The sequence below is a fragment of the Ruditapes philippinarum genome, unplaced genomic scaffold, assembly GCF_026571515.1.
Source record: "Ruditapes philippinarum isolate M1 unplaced genomic scaffold, ASM2657151v2 ctg9738_1_1_1_1, whole genome shotgun sequence".
NCBI lineage: Eukaryota > Metazoa > Mollusca > Bivalvia > Venerida > Veneridae > Ruditapes > Ruditapes philippinarum.
In genome coordinates this window covers 98,293-124,871 of record NW_026855083.1, presented here as the reverse complement: position 1 = coordinate 124,871, position 26,579 = coordinate 98,293, and the positions used below count along the sequence as shown (strand labels likewise).

Below are 26,579 nucleotides of genomic sequence, written 5' to 3'. Positions count from 1 at the left end.
ATAGTTTAGTCAATGTTTACTTGGGTCACACTTGCATATATAACTCATGTCTAACTATACGCACACATATTATCCACAAGGAGTGTACTGTTCCATTAACAAGATGCTAGGAAAAATTATAAGCAAATGAACATTTTCCAATCTCAAACAAGTTCTTTTTGAAGAAACTAAACTGGTCTGCATAAAGAACACTGAAAGTGATATTATTATGAGAATTCTTTTGAAACATGTTATCCTTTGTCTCTGTATGACTGACACACATGCTTAACTCAAAATTTATATTTCTTATCGGAAAAAGGATCATAAACACAGCAAACTCGTCCATGCCGTATTCAATCAGACAATGTTTAACAGAATGATAAAAATCAAAATATTCACTTCGTCAATTTTATTATGTGTAATATATGCATGTCATTCAGATAACTCTTGTCAAATCTTATCATATCTCTTGTATTTTCATAAGTCTAGATCTTTTAAATGCTTCATCCAACACAGGAAATCCTAGATTTGACAAGAAAATAGGCTGGCGAATTCGTAAAATGTTTTACTTTAAAATTGTATATTGTATGTCTGATAATTTAAACATTAAAGTTGTAAAAGAATATCAAGAAAAAACATATAAACAAGGATTTAGTGCACTATTAAATTCGGATTCAAAATGAAGGTCTGTGCTACGGAACACATGAATAAAAGTTGTCTCTCAAAATAAAACAAAGACGAAAACGCATCGTAGATGAAACGGAAACAAAGCATGCGATCCATGAAGGTTTGAAATGCCAATTCGGTAACAAATGGGTCAAACACTCCATATACCTGAAATGAACAAAGTGTACATTTATAGATTTCTATGGTATTTACTTACTATATTATGTTGCAAAACTATTACCAAAGATGAACGGATAACGAGTTGAAACATTATTTTTCTATTTTATTTATTGTTTATTTTATTTATCTATTTATTTATTTATTCATTGTTTCTTACCTTTTACTAGGTAGCAAGTATTTGACACTCTTACATAAACTGTCCATATGCCTCCCTCAGGGCTAGCAATCCAGGAATTGCAAGTATGGCAAATGTCAGGGATGTCGTCATACCTTTCAAAGAAAAAACACAATGGAAATATTAACTAAGACACTATAAATAATAAAGTTTACTAGTTGAATATTGTATACAATTCTAATCACTTTTTGTCGATTCAATGTTAATTTAACATATTTTAAGTTTAGCAAATCTTACATTTTCGTTATCTATAAAACTACTTAAACAAACACCACGTTTGTGAGACAGATACACATAATAGAGTGTGTTTGAATAGATATTTGACACAATGCATACGCAAGTTAAAATTCTTTAACACAAATCACCTTTTTATTCAACTGTTGAAATGAATTATTCACAACTGATTAAGGTAATTCAAAACTTATGATAATTCCTTAAACCTGATATTTCAAAGAGAGCGCAAACTGTCTGGTCATTGATTTTTAAATCATTTATATCTCATTCACAAAATTTTACAATAAATCTACATTTAAAAACATTTTATAGTATAAATGAACTTATTTCAGTAAGTGTATAGTAAAAACCCATATGCAATTTTGTTTGTTTGCTTGAATGGGTTTTACGTCACACAGTATAGGTCATATGGCGAAGTTCCAGCAAAGACCTCAGGTCACCTTCCGTGTATTATTTCAGGCACAAACGGAACCTAAGTAGACCTACCGACGTTTCGTAAGCTAACTGGACAGCTTCCTCACAGAATCCAAAGTCCCTGTCGGAATTTGAATTATCAGCGGTGAAGGGCAAGTGGTTTGTAGTCAACGACCTTAACAACTTGCCATTGCCGCCCCTCCACCCCACATAAATAAGTAAACATGGACTACATGTATCAAATTAAAACAAAAATATTTAGCACTGGATTTGGTATTTGTAACACAATTGTTGTACACTTTTACTTTAGTTTATAGAGAATAGACCCTAGGACAGAGTTTTTGAAATATTAAGTTGTTCCTTCATATTTATTTATACTCTGTAGATATATTTATTTTGTTCTATCTATGACTTTGCATTATCTTCTTCGGATCCATGAACACCTAGCATATCCAGTAACGCAGAATTGGGCAATTAACGTAAAAGTAACACCGATCTGTGAAACGCTATTGCCAAAACGAATAACACAGTAAGTAAACGAACCAAAATATTTTATTTTAAATGAAATTTAAAGAAATGAAGTAGCGCATATAGTTGCTACGACATAATACTTTAACCAGCATAACACTTTTGTTCAGGAATATGCTTACTTCTTTAGATCATCGTGAGAAAGACAACCTGATTATCATTTTGAAGGTGACTTTTGTGTTTCGTCAAATAAATATGTACATTTAACACATTTAAAGGTTTTTGTATTATTTTTCCATATTCTGTATACCTAAGACAATTGTCAAACTACAAGTGTTGTATAACAATAGAAGGAATCTGGTAAAATAAGATTTAGCTACTTTTAATGAGATAACCCCCGTTACTTCAGTGCTTCATTCACAAATTCGGCGTTACGTCGTAAAATTGTATCAATTACGCTTTATCTGCTAAATTATGTGTACTATGAAAATGTCTCAGGTACAACGAACATAAACAAATCATAAAGTAAAATGTACGTTATTGTATTTAGAGATATCAACGAAACTAAAGATCGCCATCAATATCCTAGTCAGGTCGTCATTTTCAGGAATTATCCTGAAAAATAAACATTTTCATGGAAATATTTTGATCAGGTTTAATGTATTATATCTTGGCATTCGTATGCGCTCAATCATTTCTTTCAATTTGGTGTACAATTAAAATATTGGTCAATTTACTTATCGCAGTGCTCGTTTTAGCCGCTAAATTGCACAATTTTGCGTTACTGTTGCACGATTCCTGCGTTATTTGCACATTCCTGCGTAAAGGGATATATACGGTGAGATAATACTATTATCTTCATGATTATAATTGTTTATGAGGACAGAAAAATAACATAAGAAACCTATTTTAAATGGAAAGAATGACCTTTAAAGGGCCCGAACATAACTTCTAATTTTGCATGAATACAAGTTTAAAGATCCTGTTTGTTGTGATCAAAGTGGTAAACCACACTAAGTGAAATTATATACATGTGGTGTATAATTATGCAAATAAAACAATTTTCAAACATCGAAGGATATGTAAAATATGTACTGCAAATATTTGTACATATTATATGTTTACTAATCATTTAAAAGTATGCATTCATTTCTTATTGTAAAATTTTACTTAAAATTTATAGAACATTTTTATTACCTCTCTTTATTTACATGAAATGTTAAATTCGGTTATATCTTTATAAATACTGCTTTTTGGAACCTTCAATATTGATATATCTTAATTTGAGCATCATTTTTATGATTTAAAACTATAAAATATTTGTGTTACAGGATCTTTACATACCTCCATTATCTGCAACACAAGTGTCAACGTTCATCTTGAAACCAGAACTACATCGGCATGCTTTTGTCTTTTCGTCACATTCAGCATTAGCGCCGCACTCCGTACCTTTTGGTGGCGTGCATTGTTTGCTGTCTAAGGCTTAAAAATAGTTTAATTGTTTTATTATAATAAAACTTTAAATTATAAAATTGGTGATACTCTCAAATGCAAATAAGTCAGTCATGTAAAACAAAATGTTTAATATTTTATCCTTAAATCATTTAAAATATGTTCACCTTTGTTAATGTACAAGTTATAAGTTACTGAAAACCTCATAATACTAGGGTGCATAAGCTGATTTCAGTTCAAATGTTTCCTGCCCTATTGTTTTACTTTAAATTACTTGATGTATCGATTTGTGTAATTTTGCAATTCTTTGCATAATAGCATAAATCATGCAACATATATGGATTAAGATATTAAAAAATCGTATATTAATGTTATCAAATCGTTAATTTTTATACATAAAAAGACATCAAGTATTTACTTCCTATATCTTGACGGTAAAATCATTAAAGCTTATTTGAATTGAAACTTTTTTATTACTTGCAGTACACACGTTGTCTTTTTCTCCAAAGTGTTCAGCACATTCGCATAAATTGTTATTGCACACTGAATGAGTGTCACCAGTACATGCAGAGCTTCCCATACAGTGTCCTCCGATGACTTCATGTAAATATTTAGAAAAATAGTTAGTAGTATCGACAGTGAATGCCAAGACCCTTTTCTGTTCCCTCCTTTAATTTGCTGTTGTTTTTTTTCATTGTACATAATGTAAACTGGCGATTATCTAATTTTTATTAAGGTTAATATCGGCGTCATAAGTTAATCTCTTGAAAATACAATGCATGATTTAATCTGGATACCATCTATAATTCTTGTTTGCAACATCAACAACCAGCAGGTATAACACTGTATGATAAAAACACTCCGATACAAACATTTGTAAAAGATATGTGTTATAATTACACCCAGGCTTTACCAATATGCTTCAGTAAGTTGTATGTATGCCGTCACGTAAAACATAGTCAATACTAACACGCTGTGTTCCCCTACGGTGACAACGTAAGTTTAGTGTAATAGTTATGCTGGTCAATAATGTGGAAATCAAAAATGTAAAGGCCAGATCGGTAACAATTGCTTCATGAGCCATAACAAGATTTAGTCAAGTAAGGTAAGCTACATATTATAAAATCTTGAAATATGACAATAATTGTTATTATTATAATGATAAATTACTTTTCAAACATCTGTCAGCATTGTTATTGTACCCTGATTTACAAGCGCATTTCGATGAAGTACAAACGGAATTTTCTAGCGGGCAATCAGTCGATACCGTTGCATCTGTGCATTGTTTGCCAATCACTAAAACGTAGACAGAATAAAAAATAATACAAATTAAACATAGTTTTACCACCATTCACTAAAATATAGGTCTTTAAGTTTTAATTAAATATTTTGGTTATAGGAAGTATATCTACAGCTGTAGCGAAATGGGCATAAGGAAATCCGGACAGATCGAAAATCGTTGTTTGAATATCATTTTGAGTTACTACAGTACATACACCATGTGGTTAAAAATGCAGTCAATTTGACAATGTTAGAGTGATATTAAAATAGAATAAAGAATTCTCAATGTGAAATGCGAAGGGCATGGTCAACTACTTGGTAGAACAAAAAGCAATAAGCTAAATAAATAGTTTTTTTTGTCTTAACTTAAAGTCTTAGGAAATCTAAAAACGAGAAAAAAAGAAACATGACTATTTAAGCAGCCTCAAAGAATTTTTTCTAAAAAAATGTGAAAAAACATTTTAACATTAATTGTTTTCGTAATTAAACGCGCAAACAGAATTGATGAAAATTAAAAATGTAACTACATGCACAAGTAAATTAAAGAATTGCCCCTTTGATACAAGCATATCATTACATTTTTACCATGTTAAATGATTCGGCAACTTTACAAGTATCATTAACCGCTGAAATGTTACACAAGTGAAATCTTGTTCAAAATCAAACGTTATTTAAACAATTCCCATCATACAATGATGAATAAGTATAAGTACAAGATGAAATATGTGCTAAGTTAAATATATGGTACTAAAAATCGTTAAATTAATCTTCTTAATAACCTTTAATAAAATTACAAATATGAACATTTATCTTAATCTACACATCAAAGTGTTTTTTTACCAAAACCGTTATATAAATATTGCTCTTTGTATAAACACTGTTATATCACAGCTATAATTATCATTATCTAAAATTGTATCATAGACGTGTGAGTTAAATATGCATACATATATCAACAAATCATGTCTTCGTTCGCCAATATGTAAACAACTAAAAAGCGCTTTCCTGTAAATGTATTACAAAAAGTAACGTATTGTTAGACAGTGTTAACATAAACGTGTATAGATAAAAACAAGTAGTTTGTAACGACATCAAAAAGTATTTCGGACACCATGATGTGAATATCATTTTAACGGTTATCAATGTAAAGCTATCCACCTAAAGCTTATATATTAAACATCATAATAAAGAACCGCTATTGTTTATTAAGAAGTGTATGGGGTGATGCTCGATTTAGTTGAGTAAGACATAGTCATTGACAGGCGTAAATAAAGACAAAGTATAATAAGATATATAAGATAAGATAATATGTTTTACTTCAAATAAATATAAAGTCTGCTATTATGCAAATTTTTAGAGAAATTTATATTGTAATTTTCTTTTTTATTACTGTTTAGTCATAGTGGCAATATTAAGATGGTTTAAAAAGATGCAAATGAATTTGTCTTAACGGTACATGTAAAGGTCCATGTAAGTCTGCACATTATCCGAGATTGGAAGTGTCAACAACTATATATGGGCATCTATTTTATTATTATGATGTTGTCATTTTTGTCTTCCTTTTCATTTACTTTGTCTTTTGTGTGGTAATCTAAATATCTATTTCCATATTTTTTTTTTTCATTTTAAAAACTCAAGTGCATATCAACCCATGTACACAAAATATTCTATTCACAGCATTTAAAACTATTCGCAACAAAACCTGTCAAATAAGAAAAAAGCACTAAGATGCAATTGTACTTAACCATGATTTGAACATGTTAATGCATAAATTACTGACTCGGTGCGCTATCAATGCACATGAAAATATGACGTTTTACGTTGTATTGTATTTATTAGGCTGCAGTCCGCCGCATTGTTTTTAATCGTTTATATGTAAACGAAGATTCGAGTTATCATCCTGGGACAATAGTGTAGAAAAATAAATTGATTTACCTTTCGGAATACATGCCCCAGCCTTTGGTTTATATCCTTGTGCACATTGACATTTCAGTGTATCACATGTTAAATGATTTGCACTCAAACAGTTTTGGTTACCAGCGCAAGTATCATTTATACCTGAAATGTTATTTCAATAATTTAGTTACTGATGAAAATTAATAGGGCATATTCTAATCAAAAACATTTCAACAAGCAGAGCACGTTATCATCAAAATTAGTCAGAAGTGAAAATACATAATTTGATAACTGTTACAGTAAAAAACACTTTATTTTCTAAGTAAACTATTAAATACAAGCACAACGAAATATCGTCTACTGCCAAAATGAATTTTATCCAGCAGTGTGTATTTGAAAAACGTTAATACAGCTTTTCTTATATATTTTTCACCTTAACGTAGCATGCCTCCAAATTTGTACTTATTTCCATGAAAAGTTTGAAAATATATTTAAAAGGAAAACATTCTGAAGTGGGCTAAGAAAGTTGTTTACACATTGCATACGCCACTTAAAATCAACAAAAATACAAAAAGCGTTAACATATGCAAATATTCCCTGTAATGGGTTAGTCACGCAGAGGCAATGTGGTGTAAAGTACTGAAAATTCAGTCAATAAGCGCACAGAATATGTAAATTATTACTTGAATTTTGAATCTTTTTACTTTTATTGAAATAGATTTATCTCAAGTTTTTTTTCTTTAATATTGTGGCTCATTTGGATGCATAAATCTTTAATAAGACGGGTGTTTCATCCAGAAACAAATAATAATATTTACTGCTCGTACATGTATAACTCAATAAGCATAAGTTGTTTTCCAGGAGTCACCGATACGATCCTTTTGTGAGCCCACATTTATCAGTGACAATTGAATCCGGACATCTAGTGCAATGGTCGTTTGGCTCTCATCGCTACTTTTTAAATCATGTGGGATAGATGAGTAGTCGCAAACGGTTATTATTGGTAAGTTATTTTATAACGAAAGGCCTGTCCGGTGGATCGATATAACCATACATGTGTTAAGTACGGTGTCCTAATTCGTCCACAAAATGCATCCACTAAATAGGACACCATAGTTACGAACAGAAAATAGCAACTTTCTTTTGAATTTTAATTGTGTCATATTGTTACATTTAAGAAACCTAAAGGTAGTAAGCAAATTACCATTCAGAACGCATGTTTGCTTGTCTGTTTTAAAAAGAGCCTCGCACTTGCATGTCAATGATTTACATGTAGCATTTGTTACACCTGAACATTGTGCTGCAAGCGTGCAGGTTGAACCGAGACCTGGAATTATTCATAGTAAGAAAGTTAACGTATATATATATATATATATATATATATATATATATCATGCAAAACAATGTTTAAAACACATGACACATGGAAATTTCATTATGTTATTTATGAAATAACAGTCACTTAAACATAATAATATAAGAAAATAGGTACTTCCATTTTTGAAAAACAGTTTTTGTAACACTGGTAACCATTAGAGATGCTTGTATAATATTCACAATATCTTATATATTTTCATTTAACACATAAATCTCAATTATACTGTAAGTTAGTCACAAAGCATTTTATTTTATGCTTTTCAGTGGATTACTGATTTATCCGTGAAAATTATATTTGGTAATTTCACAGTGAAAATTATCAAAATATAATTTCACTCTTTTCAATGACGAAACTACTTTTTTAAGATTTTCCCCATGTGGTACCTCAATTTTATTTTTGCTGACAATTCTGACAATGTCAGGCTGTTTAAAGAAAAAGCAAAACTGAAATTGATAAATAACTTAAATGTCAAAAGTAATAAAAAGAAGAAAACTTACTTCTATTCATTCAAATTCATGAAATTCCAATCACCAAATTTCGTTTTTTTGTTTCATTTTGACAGTCTCAAAAATACATTCCTTCCCCATGCAAAACTGCTCTTGATGACATTTGGCATATTAAAGTATCCTACGAGCAATAACTGCCGTATGCTTTATGAAAAATTGAAAGCATTGACAGCCATAACTCGAAGTATAAGTTAAATCAACCCAGCGTTCTTGAGCAGGTTTCCAAGTTTTCCATTTTCCTAGCTCCTTTTCTGAATGTTTTCACATCTGTCAACACTTATTTTTTGTCTGTTACAATCCTCAAATAAGTTTTCTTTCTTTTAAAAATGTGTATGACTAACAAATCCAAATTATATCCCTCTGAATCTTACACAATTATTTTCCTCCCACGAAATACACAACTTTAAAAAATGGCTGCCGCTTACAATTTACAAAGACAGGTCTAATATAAATACGCACTAAGTAACAGAAATATGGATGGATGGTTGGACTTTTTCTCCTACAAGAATTGTTTGTTTTTATTATCAAAACAAGCGATCATTCATATTTTTTTAATAAAATTAATAAATATCACCGTCATTTAATGTTGATTGGCGGACTTATTTTTCAGCTCAAGACTTCTTTTTTTTAATGAGAAATTCCGAATAAATGGGGCTCTCAATGGGGGAAACAGTTTTAATATTAACGATAAAATTATGGAAATTTCGTTTTAACTTGTTTTTAAGCATAAAATAAAAAGAAAATTTGTCTGTTTGTTGTGTAAGATGTAATTTTATTTCATCTCGTGAACTTTAAAAACAGTATTCTCACTCGTGGCTTCGCCACTCGTGAGAATACTGTTTTTAAAGCCCACTCGATGAAATAAAATTTCATCTTACACACAAACAAACAAATATCCTCTATATCTTCTACTTCCGATTTTGAACCATTGGATTTCCAAATAGAGTGCACATGCGTGGGATTTAGGGTCTTTTTGAGATATAACACATTTGCAAAGTGACATGGCATGGACATATTGAAATATACGTCTTATCTAAGGAAAAAGCAGATGAACATAATTTTATATATTAAGCTACTGATTTTGTAAACAGCAAAATGAGAAAGTCTTATATTCAACAGCCATTAATTACCATTTGTTATCATATTGAAGTCATTGGTATCCAAAAAAGAAATGTACTATATTTTAAGATGTTTAGTCAAGATAAAATTATGAAAACAATAATGCAGTGCCAGCTAACAAAAAAATAAGCAGGCAAAGTGCTCTCAGAGCAAAGAAAGATTGTGGTAAATGTAGCAATTTCGTTTTATAAATTATAACCTGCACAGCAAATGTAATCAGGTTGAATAAGTAACACGGCTATCAGCAGACATCTAGTCCAAGGTATGATATTCATAATTTGGTTTTTAGGTGTCTAAAATAAACAAGATAAAACATGTTGCCATGGTAACAAAATCTTTATAATTTTGAATGCATATATATTCGTTCTACACCAAGCACACACAATAAAGAACAGGTCAAGATCTTAATTATTACATTATTAGAGGTTCCATAATCTCATATTATTTTTTCAATGAAATACAAAACAAATAAAAATGCATGCTAGATTTTATATCTAATTTTGATCTTACAATTACAGTACTAAAGATTAAATATCTTCATTATCAAATATTTAGGTACATATGACCGATGTTAAGTCACAAATCATAAGTTATTATCTTCCATAGTGATTTCAATAGATGATCGCTACCTTAGGCACAAGTGTATATACTGATTACATAAATCAGAGAATATAGAATCTGCATATACATGAACAACGATAAAAAAGGCTTGCGCTTTGACGGAAACGGAACATGCAAACTACAACCCATGCCCAAGAACAGGTAACGCATAATAATCGAGCGGACGTTTCTGGGTCCACAGTTTATACTAGTTTTTGAAACTACCCTTTGAATTTGTTTACCAATAAAGCACATTGAAAATTTGTATAAATCCTCAGCATAGAACAATAATTACGGTGTATTAATTTGAATTTTCTTACACTATTGTTCTTTTTTTTTCGAATGTATGCTTGTAAAATAGAAAAATCGTATCTTTGTATGGCATTTTGAAACAAAACGTGTTAGCTTCTTAAACTATTAATCTCATATTAATTAATGCTTTTAAGACTTGTCAGGGGCATTTTACTTTCTGTCTTGTTCATTGTTTTATATCTAAATGGGATGGAATTGACATTAATCTGTATCCTAATATGGGCGATTTCTGGTCGAATGGTCTGAGATCTGAGGTCCCATTAAACATTTTGCTACTGTAACTACGACACAACACTTATATATTTTTCTCTTTAAAGAGAATAAATGTAGCTTCGTTTGAAAATAAATTGTATACATAGACTTTTTTCAAGTAAAAAATCAAATTTTATCTGTGTGACTGATAATGTTTAAGTCGCATTGTATTGTATTTAAATACACACATATTTTCTGATCAATGACATGAACGTGAAACTCTTGATATTTTGTTTAAGCATAAAAAATGTGTTTGATTGTTTATTTGCAAGTATGTGTTCGCTATTTAAAGTCACATAAACATCATTTTACAAAAAAGTGAATCTAAAGTTTGGTTACTTTGATCCATTTTCAACATAAAATACCCAGAATAAAATAATTGATTATTTTAAATTAAAGTGTTTTGTTTCTTGTTTTCTTTATAAGAATTCATAACATTGTAATATACAATTAAATCTATATATAACGTGGATCTGTAGCATCACAAAAATAAATTATAAATTCTTTATCTTAATTTATCAAATATAAACGCCTTTATACCATTTCGTGCTTAACAACTAAAGAATTACAAAGTAGTTTAAGACAAGGTGGTAAATTGAAATGAATAAATGCTAAGTTATATATAAAATTAACTTTTAAAAGTCTATGTCTTAAGCGATGTTTTGCTAGGATATTTTAGTACCTAACATACTCAATATACAAGTTGCTGAGACATAATTATCTTTTTTATTCTACTTGTTAGTTTATGCAATGGAAATAATAAATTCAATATTAGAAATGCAACTGAAATGGCCTTTAAAAAAATTAGAAAATATTTTCTCAGCACGTTTAAAAATCAAGTTAAACTGAATACTTTTCATCGTTAAATTAGACTTTTTAGGAATTAAGAACCTCATATACTTTAAATCTGACTTAACCAACGGTTATTTAGTCTATTTTTTCGTGAGATCCCTTCCCTTTTTTACATATATCCGCTGATAATTAAAAAAAGCAAACAAATCCCTTGGTAATAAGAAAGCAAAAAATAAACAAAAGATATTAGATGAACGAAACACATCTATTTAATGTTACATGCTAAAGATATTTCCGCCACGAAACTACTATGAATTACTCAAAATAAAAAGTCAGTCTCTCACTTTCTTACTGTTGTTTTTGACTTTTCATTTATTTATCCATATTTCCTTTTAAATTGTCTTTTTTAGGATATCAAAACAAAACATTTTCCTAACAAGACTTTGTTTACCGAATAATTAGAATTCACTTTTTAATGAACATTTAACAACATTTTTGTTTAAGTAATTTCCCTTTAATACCTTTTTGTATATTTAAATTTTAAATTGAAAATCCTACGTTATTGACGAATAATTGTTGCTTGCGCACTGTTGAATTAACGCAGACACGATGCTATAAATGGCTATTTTTCATATGAGCATAATGCTTAGTCCGAAATAAAATTAAGTTGATAATGAAAATCTACATTAGAAATATAAATTTAAACTAACCTTTCTGGTTTAAGATGCTCTCTCAACTCATATGCATACATATATAAACAAAAGCTTTCTTATATTGAATCCAATTTCACATGGTACCGATGATAAGCAGAAAGGAATCTAACCAAATATTCTTGTTAAAGCATGTTCAATCCTGTTATAACTACATTTTTTATATTAAAAGGGGCGTGCGTCATAAAAGATCCCCAATGCAAAACCGGGTATTGTTTATCAAATAAAGTTTAAGTGGGCGACCGACCTTGCCAGCTGATAACAAACGGACATCACAGATACAAAATCAGTAAACGGTTATATGCTTTCTTCTTGTAGTATCCATACATAGAATTGAAGAAACTTATTTCATTAAGAAGTTATTTCGATATGGTCGATTGACTGTCAGTTTCTGCATATATTTATTAATGTACATATTACGACTAAAGGAAACGGGAAATATAATAAAAATATTGATACGGGTACACACCAGAATGAAATAAAAAATAAATCAAATAAAAACAACTAAAAATAGAACAAGATCTGTCACGTAAGTGACGAATGCCCCCGAAAAGGTTTCTTAAGCAGGTATTATGAAAAGAAAAGAGAATGAAAGTAACTAATTGCTTAATATTGTTCTTGTGAAATAAAGTGTTATTTATAGCAAACTTAACACATTGAGACAATGGTCTTGGATGCGACAAAACATCTTAATGTGGTAGACATTTATGCCAAATTATTTTAAATCCTCAAATGCATGAACATGTTACAGTTTGAAAACTAATGTGTACCTTCAAACTCTTCTTATGAGCATAAGTACGTTCAAACTATTAGAGTGGCCTTGACCTTGGAGGTAAAGACGTTGGTCTTACACACAACACGTCATCTTGATGCGGTAGACATTTGTGCCCAGTTATTTAAAAATACTTCGATGCATGACAAAGTTATAGTGCGGACAGATATATTGTGTTTACCTGTAATCTTTAATAATGATAGCGTGAAGCTTTAAAATATAAGTGTGACCTTGACCTTTGAAAAGGGATGTGGTTGTTCGACGCGACACAATATTGTCATGTGATAGACATTTGTACATAGTTATTTTAAAATCCCTCAATGCAGGACAAAGTTACAGTCTGGACATGATTGTTGTGTAAGTGGGGACGGACAGACAGACACGAGCCTTAGCAACAACACATAGTCTTGATATGGTAGACATTTGTGCCAAGTTATTTTAAAATCCTTCCATGCATGACAAAGTTACAGTCCGGACATGAATGTGTATCTTCAAACTCTCTCGAGTGAATGAGTGCCTTAAAACTATAAATGTGACCTTTACCTTGAAGGTATGGACAGGTGTCTTGAATGCAACATGTTGTCTAAATGTGGTTGACATTTACGCAAAGTTATTTTAAAATTCTTCAATCATTACTATGCATGACAAAGTTACAGTTCGGACACACATGTGTGAACCTATAAACTCTTATTGTGATAAAGTGAAACTTCAAAATGGTAGTGTGACCTCGGCCTTTGAGGTAGGGACATAATTATTGGACGCGACTCATTGTCTTGATATTCTCGATATATATTCCTTGATATTTTAAAATCCTTCTAGTTACAGCCCGGACACTAATGTGTGTACCAATTAACTCTATTTGTGATAATGTGAAACTTCAAAATATAACAATGCCCTTGACCTTTAAGGTAGGGACGTGGTTCTTGGAAGCGAACCATCACCTTGATGTGGTAGACGTTTGTGCCAAGCTTGGGCATTTTGTTTAAGTTAAATATTTTTATGAACATTTTTCAATCTGTTTTAATACTTGATTCATTTTTGTTTGCAGAAAGATTCGCTCGTAAACTTAAATTTTATATTACTTTAACAATAATATTAAGTTTAGCCACTTTAGGCACTGTACAAACAATTGCAAAAGGCCATAAACAAGATGTCATAAACATCTGCCAAAGGAGTATAATAGATATAAGACTAAAATAAATACATCTTTTCTTTATCATATTTGTATACTTACGTTATTTCCTAGCAACATCATGGTAATGGCTCATTATACTTAAACATAATGATACTCAATCTTATCTTTATAAAACATGATAAACCATTTAAAGAAATTAATTAATTTCATTTAGACCTCCACTTAAAATCTTTTTTAAAAACCACATCTTTAGTGGGGCTATTCAGTAATAATACATAACAATCAAATCTCTTACCAAAGCCGACATTATTATTATCAAAATACTTTTAAAATTATTATTAATGCCCGTTTCCTAGATGCCAAAGGTATTTTATACAAATGAATGATCTGTTAAAAGTTTAAATGTGTAGGACTTGACAAAGTAACCGACGAGTCATAAAGTGAGTTTTCTACACCCTTACACCAATCATTCGAGTTAAACGTCAACGTTGCCTTAAATGTTCTTAATAAATCAAAATGGTTTTGAATTAGCTGCTTAAAATCTGCAAGACTCCGGAAGAGCCAAAAATATGTCAAATTAGTCAAACATGAGAAAAATATACCGGCGTCTTTTTAAAAGTTAAAAAAAATCAAGTAATGATTTACAAGTTATGTCAGCTAGTGACTTATTTTGCAGTATTTATCACCATATTTTTTGCATATAAGCATATCTTGACCTCTGTTTGTTTGTAATACGTGGATTGTTCCGTTTACAATTTGTAAATTCCTGTCTTTGATACTTCACATCCCGTTACTTTTTTTATTTTAAACACATTTTCAAAATGTTCATGAAAAATAGCATGAAGTTGTGGGTATAGTGGGGTGGCAGCCACTACGGCCCTGCTACGTGGCTTAATATATTAAATATTTCTTTTTTTATCTATTTAATGAGGTCATCCTTTTCACCTGTGTTAGTGTACGAAATATCATAATTATATAAAGATTTAGAACTTTTATCAATGTATTAAATTGTGTTGCTTGCACTCTCAAATAGACCAGATATGTTACTATTCTAAAAATATGGGGGGTCGCAAAATTAACGTTAATAAAACAAAAATAATTTGTTTTTGAAACACGTTAACAAGTCAGGGCAAAGAGATTTTTTTATAAATGGAGAGGATATTGAATATGTTAATAAACTCACTAATTTAAGTGTCCGATTTACATATACGGATTATATGTCTGGTGCTGTAAAAGCATCGTACAATCAAGCTCTGAGAGCCTACAAAAGATTAAATTGTACTACCTTATTCGAAAATTAATAGATAAAAAATTAAAACTAAACTTAAACTAGTATGCGATTCCTTGATAACAAAATAATTTAACTGTATGGCTAAGATATAATGGGGTCTGTTCAACTTAAAAGAAGTTGAAAACCTCTTCTTACGTTTATGTAAATACATATATAATTATTAAGGTGTTAAAACAAACTCCAACATTTGCCAGTTATGGTGACTTTGGTTCATCGGTCGATCGAAAAAAAGGTCTTTCAGAGTTTAGTATTTGTTAAATAGAGATTTCTGCAATATTGTAACTAACACAATTTGCTGGGCTTCTAAATTTCATTTACAAAATATTATTTAAATCCCATAGATATCATTTTTTTAATTTGTAGAGTATATGATTTTAATAAACTATGAAGCTACAATGAATGCTGTTACTCGTTTTAGTCTTCTTGATTTGGAAATTGAACAAGGGGCGCTCTGTGAAAATACCTTCGAGCTCTATAGACTAACTAACTGATTCTTGAATATTTATAAATCTTTGATTTAAACTGTTATCTATACATCATTTCAGCTGATGCGTACATGCTCTATAGTTAACGTGAGTCCCTTGTTTGATTCATGATTTCCTGGTGTAAATATTGATTCTGTTTTCATTAATTGTCATTGATAAATGTTCTAAGTATGTTATTAAATTGAATAAATCAAATACATATTTTATATGTTTTGTTTCATTTGTTGTTGTTGTTGATGTTTTTTGTGTGTTTTATTTTTTTCTTTACTTTTGAATTGTTTGTTTGTTTGTTTGTTTGTATGTTTGTTAGTCTGTCTGTCTGTTTTATTGTTATTGTTGTTGTTTATATTTTTTACTAACATGTTATTTTTTTATGGATATCAAACCATCTTTTTTCCAATTTGAAATAAAGAGGTTGCCTTGCCTTCACTCATGAAAAGTTACATTGAAACCCTTAAACTACTAAATGTATTTATGCAAAGTTGATTAAGTCCAAACAATTGAACATGTTCAAATTAGTTTGCGGAAATTACTCCATAGTTTACAAATTTATTGCAAATATTGTAAAGATATATGATAACAAAAAACAATGGAAAATGAATCACACTTAAACAAAAGTGTAATCTGTATCAAAATTTAAGCAGTTTGTAACGTGTGTTCTGTATCAACGTTCTATTTCATCATGCATTTCTAATAAAGAGATAAAAATAAAGGATATTTGTTTATAAAGAAGAACAACTAAAACTGAATGGAAATACTGTTTTGGAAAGAGTTATCATTCTTAATGTGTGTAATATGCACACTCTCCGACGAAAAGAGCTTTATCTAAATCGCAAGTGATCTTAAGTGTGATGGTTTCAAAACATCTGCGGATGTATCAAAATTCAATTTTTGACCAGTTCGTGTTAAATTCCGTTTCAGTCGGTGTTAGGGTACGTTGACGGTAGCTTGCAATTACCACTTCCTCCATGAACAGGCTCAATCAAACTGAAAAGTGTTTATAAACTTATCAAAACCAAACCTGCGACATTTTCAATTTTGCAATGTTGGGCTTTCTTTGAGGATACTCATTTCTCTATTTAATAACAATTTGTTTTTGCGGAACAACATCTGTTTATCAGAAATAGCTCTAGTTTAGTTAATGATGAAGACAGTGCTCCATGAATCATTCCTCAAACCCTAACCCTGTCAGTTTAAATAAACGTCATTCTGGCGCCTTTATCAATGAGTGGTATACTTAGTATGGTGCCATTGCGTTGCTTACAAAATGACGCTGATTTTCCTATACAAATTTTATTAACTGATTACTGTAGCATCATGTGCAAAGAAAACATAAAAATAACTGAAAATATCATCAAGATCGGTTATTAGTGTTGCCCTAACGTCCGATTATTCTTCAAAAACGCTTCTGTTTTCATTTCCCAAAATATTTTAATTTGGCATAAGATTTTATTATTTCTGGAGAGCTAGAGCTATTTGTTTTCCAATTACATGAACCATGAATTTTGTTTCTTTTTGGCAATAAGTACATTTATAATGATTTAGTATTTTACATACTTTGTAAAGAAGTCAAAATACTACTTTGTTTAAATTTTGCTACTTTAGGACAAATTATTTCACATTAAGCGCTACTTTCTTTGGATAATAAGTACTAACAACTATTGAAGCGTTATAAAGTCAATGTTTCCCTGTTTAAAGAAGAAAAAAATATTCGTTTCTGAGGCATATAATATCCCTTTACAAAGTTTTGTAAATTACTGTATTTGAGGTTGTAAATATAACAACCGAATATACACGCAGTCCATTGCCATTTTCTTCTTTGTGTATAGTGACGTGTTAGAATCTTATATATTGTCTTGACTCCTTAGAAACAGAGACAAAATCAAATAAAACAAACCATTATTATAAACAATATTTGAAGACATATACGTAAAAAATGAATAAATAAACGCCAGTAGATTGAAAGCTTTAATGTCTGTACATCTGTTTATCTTTTAATATATTTTTACTTATAAATCTAATCATACTTCTTGTACTTTTATACATCTTCTTGTTTTTCTCACAATCACGTAAGTAACAAGTAATATCAAGTACAGAAAATCATAGATAAAAATAAGTAAATGGTTGGTCTTAATAATCGTGCAATTATTCAACGACAATGTTCGTTTGAAGTTTTAAAATAATAGCAAGTAATTAATATGATATCTGAATAATTTTTCACATTTTCCACTTTGTAGATTTGTAGATAATAATTTTTCGCATATAATTAATACTTTTAGCCCTTTAAAAAAACTTCAACCACTAAATATGTCACTCTTTAAAACAAAATAGTGAATACTACAAATAAGTCTTTCCGAAAAAAATCCGAACCATAAAGTCAGCTGTTGACATTCTGAAAAAAAAGTATTTTAGTTTATGTCATGTTATTTAACTGTACTATATGTTGGCGTTTCGAAAGGTCACCTGTATTGAAATTGAATGATATACTAACAAAACTACCTTCTTGATTTTAATGAAGGGTTACATTTACTTATAACTATTACTCGACTCAATTTTTTATAAGAAAGTCATTGCCGTTCACTAATCAAGACGATAATTTCAAATTTTAAATATCGAGTTTTTTATGTTCATAAGTTGACGATTTTATCAATAAATGAATTTACAGTATGTTTAAAAGTCATCAAATATATTATGTTATTAACACTCATCGATCAAGGCAGGCAGAAAAATTTATACCTTCAGCTAATACTCATTACGTTACCATTTGAATGCCGCATGAATTGCAACCAATACGGGTAGAACAAAGATACCGAGTTTCATTGACAGAGTAGTACCTTGAAATAAATGTTTATATATCATACATTTACACTTAAAATTTTGTACAATATTTAAATGAAAATAATTGAATGTGTTCAAGAGTTTTTAAAAAAAGAGCAAAATATCCAAAGCTTTCATGCACTTTCTTTAAAAGTTAAATCTTCTGAAACAAAAATGATTTGACACAAAGATGTTTTTAAACTTTTGTTTGTTTGGTCTCATGTGTGTGTAAGTGTGCTTTATCTAAGATAACCGAATACTGTTACAGTAATTTATTTCTCATTATCACTTTGTTACGTGTAATTTTCGATATACTTGTTTTGTTAACAATATTTCTTTAGATTCATACTTTCAACTACTTTTTAACTTATTTAGAACTTATTAAGTTTTTTTCAATGTTAAATGTTATTCATACTTCTAAAACACATAATAACTTTCATTGCTTAGCAAATTACATAACTAACTGTACCCGAATTCTTAGCTGTGCAGACATCGACGTTCATTGTGAAACCAGCCGAGCATGTACATTTTCCCTTATCATCACATTCAGCATGGTCTAGTGTGTCACATTCCTTACCATTTGCCGAACACGTCACGGTATTCAACACTGATATTATTTGAGAGAAAAAAGAAAGTCGCTTAATATACATTTCGAGCTAAAACTGATAATATCATAGTCAACACTGTAGAGACGAGATCCATAGAATTACAAATGGTATTTAAAAATACTCTAAAGGGAGCGTGTTGAACAACATGTGTCATAAAGTAGTTTTTCTATATAATCATAATAAATTGATATATTTACATTTTTTGCAGACATTGTCTCTCTCACCATAGTCTGTGCTGCAAGTGCATTTAGAACCTGTGCAGGCTGAATTAGTGGCACCTGGACAGGCAATGTTTCCGGAGCACTGAGTTCCTAGCACTAAATCAAAGTCAAGATAAGATAATGCTTTTAAGCAGTTATATTATTTAAAAAAATCGATTTACCATTCAAGAATAAAGAACTTAGTAAAGTGTTATTACATATAAAGAATCGTAACTATAATATCGTTTACATTTTATGTGTACACAATGTATCGTTTTGTGCAACTATGGATTAAGAAAATGCAGAATTGTCATTTAAATGGTAATGAACAATAAAGTAATGGATACATCTCAAACGGTATTATATGGCTTTTGTGCAACTAATGATATTTATTTCAAATTACTTAATTATTGTGCGGAGTATAAGAGTGTGAAATAAGATATAGATTATGTATACGTATTTTGAAAACGATGACACTAACCTTTAATGCAAGTAATTCCACCATTTGAATCTTCCTTGTAACCGTCCTTACATTTACATTTAAGGTTGGTGGGTGTATCACATACCGCAAACGGGATAGCATTACACTCATTCCCCGAGGCTGAACATACCACTGTAGAAACCTGAGCTATATAACAGAAAAATCAACGATTTATTAAGACTACATTTTTAAGTTATATATATATATATATATATATATATATATATAATTCTTAATTTCACATTAAATGAATATCGTATTTTTATTTTTATACACTATAAAAAGGATCATTAGCAGAGCAGATTATTCGAAAATGAGACACGTGGCTTTCTCGTTCAGAAACATTGTAATTTGTATCCCTGCCAAAAATCAAAAGCAAATATTCAAATGCACACAATGTTCAAAACATTTACCCGTCTCTAGACCAGAACATACCTGAAGCCTGTATACGGATTGTGTTTTTATATTTATGTAAAAGATCAGTAATCTCAGTGATTTTTTGCTCACTATTTATGTATCTTTTTTCTTTATTTTGTAATTCGATAAAAGTGTGTGGAACTGTTTTAACGTTCAGCTCATTTTTTTCCCGAAATTCTACCTTCAAATAACAGCTGGCTTGCTTTTGTAAATGTTAAATTGTTGCCATGAGTGGATATACATGTTCATATCCAGCGGTTAATTATGAGTATGACATTTTCACCCAAAATTTATGAAAGGTCACGTGTGAAGCATTATTTAGATTCATTGTCAAGGAAAGAAGTATACCACCCTTAACTGTTTCGTTATTTCTTAAAGTTTGATCTTATTGAACAAGATACATTTTAGTTCTGGTATGCCCGACAATATTTTGGCGTAAAATTTTATGCATCTATATTTTACACCAGTGGAAGGAAAGTGAAACATATAGGTAGAAATGTTAATCAAAATAGAACAATGTGCAGAGCACAGGTTCGGCTTTTCTCATGTCAAGATCACACTTACTAACTTTGTTTTAATTTTGTGTCCGTTCTGTATCTTTTGAATCGATATAATGAAATTAAAACTTCTTGGTTTTAGTGAAACCATCGGTCAGTATGGCGCCGCACATGGAGTCACTTTTTCATATGGTATGGTATGTGAAAACATATTTCAGATCCATTTTGTAAAATAACAATGTTAAAAGCTAAGAAATTTATCAACCGACATTACCTTTTGAACCTCTGTAAGACTGATATTAGTTATGCATCTGGGGTTAACATTAGCTTGCCCTAGGATCACTTTATTTATATAAACTTATATAGGAAAACGCATTTAGTTCTTATTGTGTAAAACTGCAAAGCCCATAGCTTGCAGATCTCTACAGAATTAAATAAATTATGACCTGTGGGTCGATATTGACCATATCCCGGGAGCCACTTGCCTTATGTAGACAACAGATCTTGTCTTTTTATGCTTCTATTTTTGGCATTTAGCATGGGATAATACACTTTTATAAAAGTTTTATGAATCATGCACTTAGGGTAAAATATGCATAAAACATCAAAGCAAATAGACCAAACAAGAATCAAGCTTTTTTTATTCAGTCAATAGTGTTTGCGTTTAACACGGCATAGAGACATGGGAGGTCCAAAGGAGGCGTACAGCATTGTGTAAATGGTGTATCTTATGTTTATTTATTATACCTTCATAACCTTATTGCTAAATAGCCTTATGTGACGCCACATGACGTTATTTCGTTTATTATATTCGAAATAAATATCACCCGGTATTTTTTTTAATATACAAGGGCGGGTTATCTACATAGACTTAAGAAAACGTAATGATTTAGTTCTAGTTGACTACCCTGGCTGCCCTGCTTACATAAAGGTATTACTGTATTAAAATGTTTTACAAAACTTATATGCTGGTTCGGTTATATAAAAAATAGCATGTGTTTTTTTTTCTAAATGCTAAAGTGCATATTAGTAACTCTGAACTGAAATTGCACCCGCACCTTCGACTCCACCTAGCGATCGGTGTTATGTCTGTTCTTGAGTTGCTAATATGCACTTTCACCCTGAGAGGCACTTGCTATTTTTAAAATGTTACTTGTATAACTTTCCTCTTTCCAAATAGTATGCGTGTTTCTTTTTTAAAAGACATATTGTCACATTATAGTTACGCATTTCCTTTTATCAATAACTACTGTTCAAGGATGTGGTGAAATTTACAAATTATCCATAAAGTTATATTTATTAAAACTAATATGAATCCGTATTTTATAAATGATATACAGAAAACTGTATATTTTTACAATATACGAGGTAAAGTCTCGGGGATTTTTTTCAGATATTTAAACAAAAAAGAAATTCCGTATTTCAGTCATATACGGAGTTATTACACAATGCCCTTATTTCAGTAAAATACGGACTACTTAAAACGAATTTCGTGTATATCAGTAGTGTACGGTTTACCGTGTATTTTGCATTAAGCGGAATATCTAAGAATACGGCCCCATCCATCCTCTTATTTTAAGTTTCCCGTATATTTGCTCGTATATTGATAATATACGGAATCCCGTATATTCCTGTTTATCAATATGTTTTTCGAAATGATTGAGCAAATGGCTTGAAGCTTCCGTATTTGAAGCTACGGACGCGCAACCTATGATAATTAGTAAAAGTGTCAGAATGAAATAAAAAAGACTGCCTTAAATTCTACCGACTTACCAACTTTTTTAATCAACAGATCATTACCAATGTGTTCCAAAGGGTGTTTATATAATTTGCCAATGGTGTATTAGCCCTTCTTCCGGGAGTACTAGACAAATGATAAAAGGGCATAGGGTTTCAATAATCCGGTTGGTTTTTTCTGGGCGAGTCGACCAGGATTCGAAAACTCACTTAATACAGGTTTTTATGTCATCAATTTTGATATTGCCCTACCATTATTACGGAAACTAAAATTTCGTTCTAGTTGCATGTATGTATAAAAGTTTAAAGGACTGAATTGTATTGTGCTTTTTATAGCGATTTTTAATAACCATTGCATTTAATATGTATTTTTGTGTACATTTTTTATGTGATTCTATTACGTTTATTTTTCATTTTATTCATGAATTACTTATTGACAACTGAATCATATTGTATTCTGCTACACTCAATTTCATAAAAAACACAAGAAAACAAGCCATTGACAGAAATGCATAGTATCATAATCTTACCTGTAAATGTCATAGTTTTTACTTGCCTTTTATGCATGTACTCCCATCGTTAGCATCTTCCTTAAAGCCATTATTGCATTTACATTTTAGATTTTGGACGTCACAAGCTGAATTTGTAATAGTATTACACTCAGTCCCTCCGTCACTACACACCTTTTCTGATACTTTGCCTGTTTCGAAATAAAATGTTATCAGTTTTGATTTCTATTAAATGCTGCGGTCGTAAAATAATTGTAATTTGATTACAAAAACAAGATTTAAGATATTTTTTATATTTAATTTCATGATTTTCTGTTATGAAATGAAAACAGAAGATTATTTTAAAGAAACCACATTGCCTCAGAAATGATTTCTTTACTTCATTATAGTTTGTGTCATGTTACAGTTTCAAAAACATTACTCTTTCGCCACAAAAGTTTCTTTCTTTCTCATTCTCCCTTTGGGTAACTGCATCTTATCTCGCTAGTATTAGAGGCAGGGAAGATAAAGTATTGGTTATATTCATATCAACGATTGTAAAGATCTTTCATTATTTAAATCTGTTGTCAAGTTCATCGTTTCTACTAACCTTTTATGCATGTACTCCCATCGTTAGCATCTTCCTTAAAGCCATTATTGCATTTACATTTTTGATTTTGAACGTCACATGCTGAATTTGTGATAGCAGCACACTCAGTCCCTCCGTCATTACACACCGTCTCAGATACTTTGACTGTTCGAAATGATATTTTATTATTTTTGTATTCTATTAAATGCTGCAACCGTAATAGGATTGCAATTAGATTAAAAACAACGCTCAAATTTTCACCCCGTTTCTTATTCTTTTGGTTAATATATTCACATATATCAAAAAAATACAGATTTTATATCGATGAGCATTTACTGATTGCTGTTTGAATCTACTGGAAAGACATAGCTTTTCCCTTAACATAGAACCATATTGAAAAAGTGACCTACTTGTGTAAACGTCATCATCCAATTTTGTCAACACTAGTCATAACGATAATTAAACCTATCATGCCATTTTAATAACTTAAAGATAATAGTACATTATTAAGAAGTAACTTAAGTTAATATATGACTTATGTTTTGAACATCATAATTATTATTATTATATCTTTTCATAAGAACATGTTGGGTTTTTTCTATATAATTTTTTAAACCCTATATTGTAGTCACGATAATTTTAGACATTACAAAATAATTATATAATTATCAAAAGTGTTACCAGCATTGCAAATGTGACCATTAAGTACAAGATATGTCAGTATCACCAATAATCCAAGCCATTGTATGCTACTCATGGTCTCAGTTTTTTGTCTGCAAAAGTGTTTAAGAGTGTTTAAAAAAGAAAAATATATGGTGGATGTGTAAAAATAGGTTTAAAATGCTCATTAAGTACAAACTTTCCATTTTATTTACCAATTATTTGATTGGAGTGTTTCATTTTTCATTGACATTAAAAAAAAATAGTCTAATATAATATATCTTTAATATCAGTTTGAACGATTTATATTGATAAGATTACATTTTGTTCAAAAGTACGCAAGAACAAATTTTTGATTGAAAATCAAACATAAATGTCATAATACAATCCGGAAGTATTTTCCAAAGCCTTGAAAAGTGTGATATATAGATGAAAATTGTCGTTAAGATTACCTATTACGAATGACGATCCAAACGTAGTACAAATTAAAGGAATGAAACATACAACACCCTAATTCCCATATCAACACTTTGATACATAAACGATTTACTATAAAGTATTTCATATATATCTAAATAATAAGCAAAACAGAAAAGTAAAGCCTTAGATTCTCCAGTTTCTCATGGTTGTATATCATATTTTATTATCTCAATCATTTAGACAAATACAGTGATTGATATTTTCAACTGTTTTTCAACACCAGCGGTAATTAAATTAATACATAGATTTATCTATGATATAATAACAGTGCGATAATGCAAATTTAAAACACGTTTATGTATGCAAAGGTGAAATCAACTGTTCGAACGAAATTAAAAATGCCTTCTTCGAACCACAAACTATTTCGCATTGATAAAATACACCTTTAACATCACCTAGAAAGAATTACATGTTATACAAAAGTTTAAATGCACGTTTTTCTCGAGCTTTCTAAGCCTTTTGATAAAAACCAAGCTATAAAACCCAGAAATTATTGTTAAAGCTACTATCCCACACAAAACGGTTATAAAACCATCAATGTTTATGATTTTAGGCAATGTTAACAAAAAAGTTAAAAGAAAAAAAAAAAAAACAGTTTGAAATTAAAATAGTATAAATGTACGAGCCTTTGGTGGAATTTTATCTTTCGATGACATTTTATAAATAAATAAATAAATAAATAAATAAATAAATAATAAAAACCACGCTCAAACTACAATGTGTTGGATAGTAATGTGTTGGATAGTAGCTTTGAATGAAAAGCAGCAATCTAAAACTTCACATATCACTAGATAAAATATGCCTACGAGTATAAGTAAAGGATTGCTTTCCTCAAAATTACTTTAATACTATTAATAGAACGATCAAAACCCTGCATAATAAGCAAACATTTTATGTCTCAAAGTTATAGACAGAGTAAATTAAATAAAGGCCTTTGTCCTTTCCGTCGCAACGATAGAAGTGAATACATCTTACCGTCCAACGAAATCTAAATTGCCGATGTCACTTTTATCTTCATATGCTTATAGGATATACTTTATATGAAGTCTATTCACACTATATATTTACCTATCAATTTTATACCGGATGAACTATTTTATACGTAAGGTATTTAATGCGCGAAAAAAACACTTAATCAAATACATTTAACTAAATATAAACAACGTTCAAATTTGAATATTTAAAATACTGAACAATTTGTTATTTCAAAACAAATCCTAAATTATATTGTATTTAATATATTTCTTTATTTTATATTTTACTTGGTTACAACGTTACATTTCCCATTATTTCCTCATAAAAATACACACGTTTCTTTTATGATATCTCTAACTTTATGTAAACATGAAAACTGTAAACTTACCTTTTCTCATGCGCGGTTCACGGCAAGTAACTATGCTCATTTGTACAGAAAAACACACTTTTATAGTGTATCTAATGCCTTCTAATAGCAACACGAATAAACAAAACATGTAAATCGTCAATTTGTTTAAGATATGCCTTATAAG

General features: G+C 30.0%; 2 protein-coding genes across 5 annotated transcripts; both read right to left on the bottom strand.

Annotated features, from left to right (window-relative positions):
- Nucleotides 1–316: 316 nt before the first annotated feature.
- LOC132742055 (cell death abnormality protein 1-like) lies at nt 317–12,456 on the bottom strand. 2 transcript variants are annotated; one of them, XM_060730339.1, is made up of 9 exons: nt 12,415–12,456; nt 9,948–10,041; nt 7,950–8,072; nt 6,785–6,907; nt 4,739–4,864; nt 4,046–4,165; nt 3,461–3,598; nt 983–1,095; nt 317–813 (listed from the first exon to the last, which is right to left on the bottom strand). In XM_060730339.1, exons 2-8 carry the CDS (start codon nt 10,021–10,023, stop codon nt 1,013–1,015), a joined length of 789 nt encoding a protein of 262 aa, XP_060586322.1. In that variant the 5' UTR covers nt 10,024–10,041; nt 12,415–12,456; the 3' UTR covers nt 317–813; nt 983–1,012. The 2 variants fall into 2 exon arrangements, with proteins under 2 accessions (XP_060586322.1, XP_060586323.1); XM_060730340.1 differs by lacking the exon at nt 12,415–12,456 and having other exon boundaries at nt 9,948–10,052.
- A 5,596-nt stretch (nt 12,457–18,052) lies between these two features.
- LOC132742051 (fibrillin-2-like) lies at nt 18,053–24,704 on the bottom strand. 3 transcript variants are annotated; one of them, XM_060730333.1, is made up of 8 exons: nt 24,613–24,704; nt 23,953–24,096; nt 23,411–23,554; nt 20,204–20,350; nt 19,720–19,839; nt 19,384–19,521; nt 18,834–18,931; nt 18,053–18,489 (listed from the first exon to the last, which is right to left on the bottom strand). In XM_060730333.1, exons 1-7 carry the CDS (start codon nt 24,686–24,688, stop codon nt 18,855–18,857), a joined length of 846 nt encoding a protein of 281 aa, XP_060586316.1. In that variant the 5' UTR covers nt 24,689–24,704; the 3' UTR covers nt 18,053–18,489; nt 18,834–18,854. The 3 variants fall into 3 exon arrangements, with proteins under 3 accessions (XP_060586316.1, XP_060586318.1, XP_060586317.1); XM_060730335.1 differs by lacking the exon at nt 23,411–23,554; XM_060730334.1 differs by lacking the exon at nt 23,953–24,096 and having other exon boundaries at nt 24,613–24,700.
- Nucleotides 24,705–26,579: the final 1,875 nt, after the last annotated feature.